The 12,759-nt window shown below is 31.8% G+C and overlaps 3 protein-coding genes across 10 annotated transcripts; 2 read left to right on the top strand and 1 right to left on the bottom strand.

The window, feature by feature from the left end:
• The first annotated feature begins 4,005 nt into the window (after positions 1 to 4,005).
• On the top strand, positions 4,006 to 4,782 carry LOC126552671 (uncharacterized). Its single transcript, XM_050207381.1, has 4 exons — positions 4,006 to 4,036; positions 4,247 to 4,275; positions 4,344 to 4,546; positions 4,649 to 4,782. Exons 1-4 carry the CDS (start codon positions 4,006 to 4,008, stop codon positions 4,764 to 4,766), a joined length of 381 nt encoding a protein of 126 aa, XP_050063338.1. The 3' UTR covers positions 4,767 to 4,782.
• A 248-nt stretch (positions 4,783 to 5,030) lies between these two features.
• On the bottom strand, positions 5,031 to 7,449 carry LOC126551936 (death-associated inhibitor of apoptosis 1-like). Of its 8 annotated transcripts, none has more exons than XR_007605794.1 (4): positions 7,066 to 7,449; positions 6,666 to 6,959; positions 6,430 to 6,448; positions 5,031 to 5,314 (listed from the first exon to the last, which is right to left on the bottom strand). XR_007605794.1 is itself a non-coding variant. In XM_050206328.1 (3 exons), exons 1-3 carry the CDS (start codon positions 7,006 to 7,008, stop codon positions 5,266 to 5,268), a joined length of 411 nt encoding a protein of 136 aa, XP_050062285.1. In that variant the 5' UTR covers positions 7,009 to 7,449; the 3' UTR covers positions 5,031 to 5,265. The 8 variants fall into 8 exon arrangements, 5 of the variants coding, with proteins under 5 accessions (XP_050062285.1, XP_050062282.1, XP_050062283.1 ...); XR_007605795.1 differs by having other exon boundaries at positions 6,666 to 6,982; positions 7,071 to 7,449; XR_007605793.1 differs by having other exon boundaries at positions 7,071 to 7,448.
• Positions 7,450 to 9,414: 1,965 nt separating this feature from the next.
• On the top strand, positions 9,415 to 11,755 carry LOC126552670 (uncharacterized). The gene is made up of 3 exons (XM_050207380.1): positions 9,415 to 10,184; positions 10,316 to 10,817; positions 10,899 to 11,755. Exons 1-3 carry the CDS (start codon positions 9,705 to 9,707, stop codon positions 11,753 to 11,755), a joined length of 1,839 nt encoding a protein of 612 aa, XP_050063337.1. The 5' UTR covers positions 9,415 to 9,704.
• Positions 11,756 to 12,759: the final 1,004 nt, after the last annotated feature.

The following is a 12,759-nucleotide window of genomic DNA, read 5'->3' as shown; positions in this document are numbered from 1 at the left end:
CCTCTTTACTAAATTGTTATGTGCACAACGCAGATCAATTTCTTGTGGTGAATTGCCCATAAAATAAATTTGCATTAATTTGTTGTCGCTATCTGACACTGGTAACAGTGAACCTGCTCTGTGATATATTTGCCCTTGTATCTGTAAATAAAAAAAAAATATTATGGTGTGGTATAAATTAATGGATTGTCGGTGATCAAACTTAAATAATATTTGATCTTAAAAAGTATATATTTAGTTTTAACTAATATCTATCAAATATAAAATATAATAAAAGTGTCACTGAAACTGAAACACCATATAATATGATGACTAAGTGATACATTTCGTAATGATTAAGAAATTGAAGATTAGTGACACATCTTAACTTTGGTGACAGAAAATTGTATTCGCTAATAATTATGAGTAACTGCTATAATACATACCTTGAAAGTTGGCATAAAATTTTCCCGAACTACATTTGTTGCCCCAAATGAAGTCATTTGAAAGCAATTGTTATATTGTTGGATATTTGTCAAAAAGTGTATAGAATCTGTTCCTATTCCTGAAACCAATGAGTACAATGGTTCTGGTGGTGGATCCAATGGTATCAATTTCACTTTACCATTTGGCGCAACACAATCCATTGGCTTCGTTTTTGTATTTTAATGCCTTACAGTGTGAGTTCATAGAACCAATAACAACACACTGGTAGTTACTGTAGTCAATTGACACATCGTAACTGAAAGCAGCTCGATTCAAACTTGCTCGATTATTAGTTGAATTTCGCGTTCGCGCTTCACGCGTTTGTGATATCCGAATTCTTTCACGTTCATTTCGGTCGTCACGTTCTTGAGGACTTTGGTTAGATCGGTAATTAGCTTGGTTGGTAGGATTTCGGGTTATTCTACCTAGATTGCTCCGTCGTATAGGAGGCATATCAAATATAAATTATTATGTTTTTAAGGTCTTCCCAGGAATTTTTTATTATATTTTATTCAAACAATTAAATTGAATAAATATTGTCTATTATTTCCATGGCAAACAAAAAAATTATAGTTTTAATTTATTTTTTATATTTTGACGGTATCGGGTTCAAATCAAAACCTTGCTATAACATTTTAAATAAATTATTGATTTTATTTAAATGGTTGCCATTGACTACCAAAAATAATTTAGTTTACTATTTGCTGGACAGAAGGCGCTGTATGTGAAAAACGATTTCCCCACTTTTCTGTTGAATTTTTCCTGAATTTTCCAGATTCGTTGCCCGTTAAAAATGCAAATTCTATATAATATGATTCGAATTTTGATTAATTTGTTATTTACTATTCGGTTTAACGGTGTTCAAAACTTAGACATTTTCATTGACTGTTTTGATTCTCAAAAATCTTGTGAAAACACCACTTTAATATGCGAATTTTGTAAATGCTTTCTTATTACACACTAAATTTGTGATACGATTTTACGAAGAATGTGTACGTGTAAATTGTAAGCATCGATCTATCATTGTTCAGGCTCTACGTTTATCAGTCAGTGAGTTACTCAAGTCATAATATTATAGTCATTCTGCTTACCGTTGCCGTGAGACTCTCTTATGATATGCGAGCAGTATATTATCATGTAGGCAATCCACACGTGGTGGATTGCGGACCCCGCGAGATGTGTACGTAAGCTTATAATTTCTAACACTTAAGTTTCAAAGTTATATCATTTTTTTATTTTACTACAGTGGGTTAAAATACAATAATGTGCCATCTCGTGGTTTTTATATTGTTGCCTGTTGGTAAAACAATAAAACTTGGTATAACTTATTATGTTAGTTTATTGCTGTGAATTTGAAATTTACTGTAGACATTGGCTTATTTTGCGAATTCTTATTTTGGTTGTTATGGTTTTAACAAAATATAACAACAGGTCTATAATTATTATATTCAATTATAATCAATAGTGACCTTAATATAGTTTATTTTCTTGCTGGACTGCAGTGACAGTTGTTGTTGTTTTTTTACATCTAAAATTGTACTACATAAGCACTTCTCTTACGACCAATAGGAGCGAATCATCAGTGAAAAATGTTACAAAAATGGGGAAAATAAATAATAATAACAAAAAAATTGTTACCATGATTACCGAAAATAAAATAGTAATAATAATAGTAATAGTAGTCATCGGTATTTTTATTTTTCATTGTATTTTTTTTTAATTTTCCGTGCAATTTTCTTAACTTTTTCTTACATAAGAACCTTCTCCTGGAAATTACGACCAAAAAAAAAAAAATAAGAATGAGCGAAATCGATCCAGCCGTTCTCAATTGATGAAATGTTATACATTTTTGTCTCTATTTTTATATATATAGAAGATAGAAGATATATAGATTATTGTGAACTAAAAAAAAATTCTCTTAACAAATTTCAAATTTTCAAACTAAAATAACTATAGAAACCATAGATTATATTGATTGTACATCGAGCTGATGTTTAGATGTCTACGTCTACCATAGAGTAAATAAAGACAATGGTATCGAGTTCAAATCCCAGACATCAATGAATAGATTTTGCACTTTTTCTACTTATTCGGTTGACTTATTTAAAATTTTCTTTCGTACAAACCTTCTCCAGACAATAACAAATACTACTAAAAAATAATTAGCGAAATCGGTTCAGCTGTTCTCAATCGATGAATTTTTATACATTTTTGTCTCCATTTTTATATATAAAGATTTTTATTTCTTTTTTACTATGACAACGATTTAAGTTTGTATGTCTATTTGCATACATTTTTAAAAACATTTTAAATAAATGATTTATTTTATTTAAATGGTTGCCATCGACTACAAAAATAATTTAGTTGACTATTTGCTGGATAGATGGCGCTTCTGTAATTTCATCACCACCTCGTCATATTTCTCTAACCCGATAACTTTCTCAAATTTTTCGTCCCTAAGAACCTTCTCCTGGCAATTACGACCCTAACAAAAAAAGAATGAGCGAAATCGGTCCAGGCGTTGTTGAGTTATAGCGTCAGGGAGGAAAACCGGACTTATTTTTATATAATAGATATATATATAAACGATTATTAAAACTATGTTCGTAATCCAATTATTTAATATATTAATATTTATTATTCTAAATCTAACCAACTAATATCAGCTCAGGGCAACAGGAATGAAGTAATGTAATATGTCGGATTTCTACATAGTGTTTTTACTGAACTAGCTGTATGTCTAATTCTTAATACTACCACAACCCATTTTATATTAAACTATTTGGGTGTAGCCCCCAAAATATACGTACGTGTCATGATAAACAGGAAATTCGACTATACGTTTCTATTTCATATTTTACTATAACCAATTATTTAAATACATATTTTTTAATCTTTAAAATATATGTGTGTATATATATAAACGATTATTTAAACTATGTTCGTAATCCAATTATTTAATATATTAATATTCATTATTCTAAATCTAACCAACTAATATCAGCTTAGGGCAACAGGAATGAAGTAATGTAATATGCAGGATTTCTACATACGGACTAGCTGTATGTCTAATTCTTAATACTACCACAACCGCTTTTATATTAAACTATTTGGGCGGCGTAGTCTCCAAAATATACGTACGTTTCTATTTCATGTTTACTATCACCAATTATTTAATTTTAATCTTACCTTGCTAAATTTACGTACCTTGCTAAATTGTATATAACCTTTCAAATCTGACATTGAAATGTAGAAGTCAATTACATTCTTTTAGATACAAATTGCACTTGTTATTACATTCTATTTTTCGAATTGAAAAGACGTACCTTTCAAATTTTATTCTAGTTAGTGTTTTAGCTGAACTGATTATTTTAAACTTAGAGAGGAGAGAGAGTAGAAGTGGTTATATATAATATATATATAAGAGACTCATCGATACAGTATATTCAGTTTACTTCAACAGATTTACAATCTAGACTTTTTTTTTTTAATAAAATTAATTTAATTTTGAAAAAATGTCCTGCTACTCATTTAAAAGCGATGACGAGGAGTCGGTTGTTGTATTTCCGAAGTAAGTAAAAAAAAACATTTATTTTTATTTTTTTTTTTTTTTTTATTAATATAATTATAAATTATTTTAATTAAAAGACATTAAATATTTTATGAAAAATTTATTTTGTAAACCGTCATCAGCTTATCGTCCATTTTAATTATAGGATAATATTGCAACAACATCTCAAAAAAAAGGTACATCGAAAAGGTTAGCTGTAAAACCGGAAAGAAAAACCAGTATCGAAAAAGACGAAAAAGGTGAGTTATATAAATTTATAACATATTACGAAAAAGTAAAAAAATATAATTTAATTATTATTTTATAGAGCACTGCTATTTGTTATACAGACAAAATATTAGATTTAATAACAGATCCAACTATACCAACCGATGCAGAGAACACCTTGAATATAAAAAAGGATGATTGTTCATTAACGGTTAAGACACCTGTAGACAATACGGCTGTAGATTACTGGACTATAGCACATTATAAATGTGCTAAAATTGATAAAGTTGCTCTGCAAGATAGGTAATAATAATAATAATATAATAATAATAATAATATATATATTTAACTAAAGTGAAATATTTATAATAAAAATTTAATTTAACCTAACCTAACTTTTTTTAGATGGAAGCATGCTGAATGCTCACTCAAAATATCTTTAACAGGACAGCATCCGGATGATTTAACTACAGCCAAAGAAATGGTGACGCTCATTCAATCTGTTTTCGACAAAATGATGTGACATCCCGCCAAGAAGCTAATCAGACACAAACCAAAAAAAATAAACTTATAAAATGTATGTAATAGGATATGGTGTTGGATTAATTTTATTTAATAAAAAAAATTTTTTATATTTATATTTATTTTTTATTATTTAGAGAAAAAAAAAATAATAATAATTCATTTATAGGTTAAAATAAAAATAAAAAAAAAAACAAAAAAAAAAAAAATAAAAATATTGAAAGTTAGTATACAAGTGGTATTAATTTCACATTTTTTTTTTTTTTTTTTTTACAAGAACGATAAATTAAAATAAATTAAGAAACTTTTTTTATATTACATCACTAAATCTTGTAATATCATGTTCGACAATGAATTAAAATGAAATTGTAATAACTCGTACATAAATGAACAATCTTCACTTTGTATATTGCTGTAGCTGAAATCATAATTTTGAATATATTGATTTGTAAATTCGTTTCGTTGACAAGATGATGGTAACCCATTTACGTCAGACTTAATTAACGTATAAGCTGTATCAAACGTTTTTTGGTATGATTCCAATTTTTTCTGTTTTTCAACAATATACAAGTCAATACAATGTTGTAATTGTTTCAAACGATGAAGATCAATATGAGATAATGTTATATAATTATCATAGAATATAAAACTATAGTTGATTGGTTTACATTAACAGAGTAGAAAAAATTATCAGCTATCTTAACACGTTTACAACGAGTATGCAAATTTTCGATAATTGTATTAAAATTGTTTTCACACATTAACTTACACCACTGATCAAGATCTAACGTTACAACTTTTTTAGTTAATTTACATTCTAATAATATAATAATTGAAATTTGCTTATTAACTAGAAGTCCAACGGTTACACTTTTCTTACCTACTAAAAGGACGAATATCGAACACAGATTTTGATACAACGATTGATGGATTCATATTGATAAAATAAAAAAAAAACAGTAAACAGTATTTTTTTTCTAGAAATATGAATATGATCACTAGACAGTGTTGTATTATATGTATGAATATTTTATAAGAGATGTTAGTACGTAAGAAATAAGTTAAGAAAAACTATAGATAATAAGTAAAACAGTAAAATTCAATAAGTTAAGCAATAGTTAATTATTCACAGAAATAGGTTAAAATAACAATTGTGCAATTCGGTGCCAGTAAACTTTATATTACAGTTAGCATAGTAAGCAAGATATAATAATAAGAAATGTAAATAAATTTGTTTAATAATTTACTAATCGGGTTAAAATAACAATTACACAATAATCATAGTATCTATAATTGTAAATTTAACGTAGTAATAGAAAAATGTAGAACAATCGATAGTAATTCGATTGTAAGTGTAATATATAAGTGAGATGGCTAAGACAGCAAAGGTAGTCAGTGGTGGTGATCGTGTGACTCGATCACCACCGGACGTCGTGTTCAAACTTCAAATAAAGTATTTTGCGTTATTTTGTGTTTAACTTTATTTTGGTATACGTCCGAGTAATTGGCGTATACGACAACAGCTTAGCTCAAACTAACAAGTTTTGTTTATCCATACATGTTATATACTAAACAAATGTAAGGTTACAAAAGAAAAAAAAAGAAAAAAAAATGTGAACGTATAGTGTCTAGTTGGATAAACAGTAAAGAGTTATTATACTTACCTACCTAATTCGATAGAACCTGAAACATTTTTTAAAAATCATTAACATATTAAATTTAAATTAGACGCGTTATCCCACTAGGCTATACGTTCACGAGGTATTAAATAAGTTATTAACACATTTAAGTTTATTAAATTCAGATTTTTTTTATTGAAATATAGAAAGTTAAATGAACTAAACAACAGTATCATATGACCTTGATCCACAATCACAATCACAAATATCGATAATCTTACCATATTTTTTTACTACATTTTCAACAAACTGATTTCCTTTTGATAATAATACAAAAACACATTTCGGATTCCATCTTGAATGTTCAATCCATGGATTATCTTCTTTTTCCCAACGATGCAATATAATACCGCAGCAAAAACATTCAACAATATCTTTTTTCCCTGAATATATAAAACCGCTTTCAGCTAATGAGTATTTATCTTGAGATGAAGTCAACGGAAATAAATTGAATGTTTTCAATCTTGATATAAATGTAGTGAATTCTGGATATGTAGGATATGCATTGTTTCGTACTAACGAAACAAGTGAACAAAAACTGTTGTTAATTTGTTGAAAATTCATTTTTTATAAAAAAAAAAATAAAAAAACTTAAATGAATTAAACTTGATTAAAACTAACAGAACCTGATTGAACGATGGTTGAATATTAACTGAACTGTCTGAACTGAAATGAATTCAATAAAACGACTTTTATCTATAATTTATTAAAAAAAAAAAAATGAAATTATTGTGTAACCTGAATGTTTAACTTACAAGGGAAATAAATAGTGTTGAAGTGTGTATACACTGTTTAAACTTTATGTGTAACAGGGGAAAAAATAATTGGTTAAAGGCGGAAACTATATCTTAAATTTTAAAAATCTCCGCAGTCAAAAGTGCGCAGAACATACATTATGGTTTTTGAGAATCAGTGTTTTTTACTAGTACAGCGGAGAAAAAAAAAGTTTGAGGGGGAAAATCCCCCTTAAAATTTTACAATCTCCGCAGTCAAAAGTGCGCAGAACATACATTATGGTTTTTGAAAATCAGTGTTTTTTTACTGGTACAGCGGAGAAAAAAAAGTTTGAGGGGGAAAATCCACCTAAAAATTTTAAAATCACCGCAGTCTGGTAGAGCGGAGAAAAAAAAAGTTTGAGGGGAAAAATCCCCCTTAAAAATTTGCAATCTCCGCAGTCAAAAGTGCGCAGAACATACAAATGTATACTACTTGCTTTGATATGTAGGGTACGAATAATCTGTTGATGGTGTATCAAATCTTTCTGCAGTTGATGAGGCATTTGAATGAGAAGAGAAGGAGTTTATATTACGTAATTTTTTGATGTACATACCTTCGATTTCATACATAAATACCTCTCGTTCATTTTCTGGCAATTTCCTTATTTTTTTCGCTAACATTTTACCAAACAGATCATATTCATCGTCATCTTCTTTGTCACTAGCTCTTTTGGTAATTGCATTCTTTAACATATCAAATGCTTCTTTCATTTGGTTCCCTGCCTCTTGGAGCTCAGGTGGAGCACCACGACGTCGAATTGTAGGGTTTGGCCGTGAAGTCGTTGGGTTTGGTTGTTCAGGAATTATTGTATTTGTATTAGTCGTATTCTCTGTTATTATATTTTCTATTATATTCGCTCTATCCTCAGTTCCCACACTTTGATTTTCTTCATCATCTTCAGAGCCGATTTGCACGCTTTGACTCTGTTCGTTAGTTACATAAGACTAAACAAATCAAAAACAATTATATTATATTCTTAATGTAGCGATAAATTTATTGATTTTATAATGAAGTGTTTATTTTATGTGTCTATCTACACGGTTTAGGGCAATACAAATGCTTTGATTTTTCATTTACAAATGACTGTACAGCCTAGCGATATTCAATTGTCACCCTGTTTATATTATATTTTACAGATGCTGTCTACAAAAGAAGAATGGCTAAACGGGGAAAAAGGATTCCGTGGAAACTTTCCACATGCCATTGGAGCCATGGACGGAAAGCACATTGCAATACAATGCCCTGTTCATACAGGATCGGATTATTTCAATTATAAAAGATCATTCAGCATTGTACTTTTAGCTGTAGTAGACAGTAATCATCAGTTTATTTTCGCTGACATCGGGAGCCAAGGAAGGATTAGTGATGGAGGCGTATTACGGAATAGTGTATTATGGCAAAGAATTTCGAAAAATACTTTGAATATACCAACACCGTGCCCTTTGCTTGGGTCAGACGAGCCCTTGCCTTATGTTTTTTTATGTGACGGTGCTTTTGCTAAGTACGCACATCATGAAGCCTTATCCGGGAAATCATGAATTTGGATCTGATAAACGATTATTTAATGAAAAATTATCTAGTTCACGTGTGTTAATTGAAAACACTTTTGGGATATTGGCATCAAGATTTCGAGTATTTAGAAAACCTATTGGCTTAGCCCCAGAAAAAGTGTCACTTTTGACTATGACATGCATATTACTACACAACTTTATCAAAAAAAGTAATTCTAACCATATTTATGCACCACCAGGGACATTCGATACGTACGATGACAACGGTGATTCAAGAGGGATCATGGCGACAGGACGTACAGGCTTCTTGCGCAATTAGGCCTTTAGAAGTAGTACCTCGTCGACCAACAACAAATGCTATTAAGATTCGAGAAGCATTTACTGCATATTTTTACAATAATATGTAATATAAAATACCTAATTTGTATATTATAATATAAATAAATATATGGACTATTGAGTTATAAAATAGTGGTTGTGGCGTTCGTACACTTTTTTACTATCTTTTGTAAAGATGTTTCACGTCAATTATAAATTATATATAATATAATATAATAATAATAATATATAAAATAATAATAATATAATAATATATATAATATATTATTATTTATATTATCTATTATATAAAAATAAGTCCGGTTTTCCTCCCTGACGCTATAACTCCAGAACGCATGAACCGATTTCCACGGTTTTGCATTCGTTGGAAAGGTCTTGGGCTCCGTGAGGTTTATAGCAAAGAAAATTCTGGAAAATTCAGGAAAAATTCAACAGAAAAGTGGGGAAATCGTTTTTCACATACAGCGCCATCTATTATACATAGCATGTACTTCAAACCAATAGCAACGGTGCGTGATAAAGTGTGTGACAGATAGTCATTATTCTCTGCTCAGTTAATTTCATTTAAGCTCAGTGTAAATTATGTGGATCGTGCATTTGAAGTTAAATTCAACACTCTGTCCATAGTCCAAAATGCCTAGAGAACGACGTGCGAACATCGGCCGCCGCACAAGACATGCAAGCCAGCAACAAGTCTATTCAAGGAACTTAAGAGAAGAAAGACAAAATATAATAAGAGAAAATGACCGATTGAGACATCGCGTGAGCACACGAAGATCATTGGCATCATACAATCGCTTGGCATTCCAATATGATCCCACTGCGAACTACAGTGATGATGAAAATTTGGATATTGGACGAATGACGACTATATGCCGATATTGCAATGCGGTAAAGTTCAAAAGAGAAACGGTTGGATTGTGCTGCGCAAGTGGAAAAGTCAAACTGGATCCATTACTTACACCACCACAGCCACTGAAAACATTGTTTGATGGAAGTGATCCCGATTCCAGCCATTTTCTTCAACACATCCTTGAATACAATAACTGCTTTCGCATGACTTCCTTTGGAGCTAATATCATTCGAGAAGGCGGCTTCATGCCGACTTGCAAGGTAAAAGATACAACACACATAACCAACACATAATTGCAACACATAACAACTTCATATACACCACACACTACACCATCACACGATTTACAATGTATTCATGAACAAATTTTAATGATTATTTGCAATTACAGATACAAGGTCAAATATATCATTTGCATGGTTCAATGGTGCCAACACCAGATGAACCGCATCAATTTCTGCAAATATATTTCATTTCGTCGATGGTGGATCAGCTGAACGTGCGGTGCAATATACAGGGAGCACAACAGTTAAAGAGACGAATTATTGAACAGTTGCAAGCATTTTTTCACGCTAATAATGCTGTGGTTAATATGTTCAAAACAGCATTGGAACGAATGCCATCGGATACGCACAAATTTGTCATAAGAGCGGATTGTACTCCAACAGGTGAACATGTGCGAAGATTCAATGCACCCACCGTTAATGATGTTGCTGCAATTATTGTTGGCGATCCAACTAAATCACGAGACATTGTCGTTCAGCGAAGAAGCAATATCATGCATCGTGTAAACGAGACACATCGTTTGTACGATGCGTTACAATATCCAATCATTTATTGGCAAGGGCAAGACGGATACGACATCACGTTGAAGATGGTCGATCCAATTACAGGTACAATATTCACACACTAATTATTTCCATTATTACTTTTATTGGTTTCCATTAACAATTCATTTAATTTTGCATTTTCAGGAGTATCAACGAATAATAAAAATCTAAGCGCAATGAATTACTATGCGTATCGTATGATGATTCGTACACATGAGGAGAATGTTATTCTGAAGTGCGGTCGGCTATTCCAGCAATTCGCTGTCGACATGTATGTCAAAGTCGAGACCGAACGTTTAGCGTTCATCAGATTCAATCAGCCAAAGCTACGATCTGAGGACTATATACACTTGCGTGATGCTATTCATTCAGATGGTGATGTTCAGAATATTGGACGACTGACGATTCTCCCATCAACTTATATCGGAAGCCCACGCCACATGCACGAATACGCTCAAGACGCTATGACGTACGTGCGAAATTATGGAACTCCGGATTTATTTATTACGGTCACATGCAATCCGAAGTGGACGGAAATTGAACGCGAGTTGGAACCGGGTCAAAAACCGCAAGATCGCCATGACATAATCGCCAGAGTATTTCAGCAAAAACTCAAGGTTATGATGGATGTGCTTACTAAGTATCGAGTTTTTGGTGACACACGTTGTTATATGTACTCGGTGGAATGGCAGAAGCGTGGACTACCGCATGCTCATATCCTAATTTGGTTGCTGAACAAATTACATTCAAATGAAGTGGATGACATCATATCAGCTGAAATTCCTGATCCAGTCACTGATCCCCGTCTACACGACATTGTGACGACACAGATGGTGCATGGACCGTGCGGTGCATTAAATCCATTATCGCCTTGCATGGCTGATGGAAAGTGCACAAAACGATATCCGCGACCGTTAGTTGCTGAAACAGTCACAGGGAACGATGGATATCCAGTTTATCGTCGGCGTTCAAGTCTCCGTTTCGCCACCAGATATTTTTAATATAATATATTTAACAAGTTGACTAAAAAAATATAAATAAAACAAAGGTAAATATAAAAAAAATTATTCAACTCTTATTTAGCTCTATAAAAACACCGTGGCAGTCAACTTGTTAACGATAAATGTATTTGAATTTAAAAATAAAATATTAAAATAAAATAAAATATTTTTATTTATTGTAGGTACTTACATCATCTTGAGTATTTATAGTTGTCTGGCATTCATAAATTTGTGCTAGAAAAGACTCCATATACTCATAAGCAAGCCATATAGGTTTGTAAATATCATTTGCTCCAGCACCTGATTTAATAGAAGCTTTTTTTTTCGTAAATGACCTCTAAATGTAGCCATAAGTGAGTCTTTCTTTTTCTTTAGTTCTGTGATTGAACACTCTAATTCTCTGCTTATTCGAGACCACGCATCATTGATTTTTTTTTTGTCTTTGTGATGATTAAGCTTAGGGTTCCATATAACAGGTTCATTTTGGTACAACTCCAAAAACTTAAACGTTAATTCGTATGTCCAATCACACATGATTTTTACCAATTTTTACCAAGATTTTTACCAGATTAACAACAAAAAAATTAGTAGATAGAAAGATAAGCAGTAATAACTCAATTACGCACGAAGAAATTAATAGGCTAGAATATTCTAGAATGTACGAGTGTGTACTAGGTGCTCCCTGGCTCGCGTCTCGGCTGGCCTCGTGTCCTTTGACTCGGGCACAAAAAACCGCCTTCCGACCGAGCGCCGTCGAGGCGAGGCGAGGTGAAGTGACACGAGCGCGTCTAGTTCACACTCGCGCTCGGCTGCTCTCGTAAAGTCTCGGCGAATGTGTACTGCCGGCTTATGCACACAATGCAGCTGCAGCTGTTATTTCAACCACGTCCATTTTGAACAACCGCTAAAAACAACTGAGTGAGTCACGAGACTACACGAGAGTGTAGACTATGCATTCGTGTGCTGCCTCGCCTCGCGTTAACTCGACTAGACTCTCGACGAGG

The sequence above is a fragment of the Aphis gossypii genome, chromosome X, assembly GCF_020184175.1.
Source record: "Aphis gossypii isolate Hap1 chromosome X, ASM2018417v2, whole genome shotgun sequence".
Lineage (NCBI taxonomy): Eukaryota > Metazoa > Arthropoda > Insecta > Hemiptera > Aphididae > Aphis > Aphis gossypii.
The sequence above is the reverse complement of the archived record's forward strand: the minus strand, read 5'-3'. Positions and strand labels throughout refer to the sequence as shown.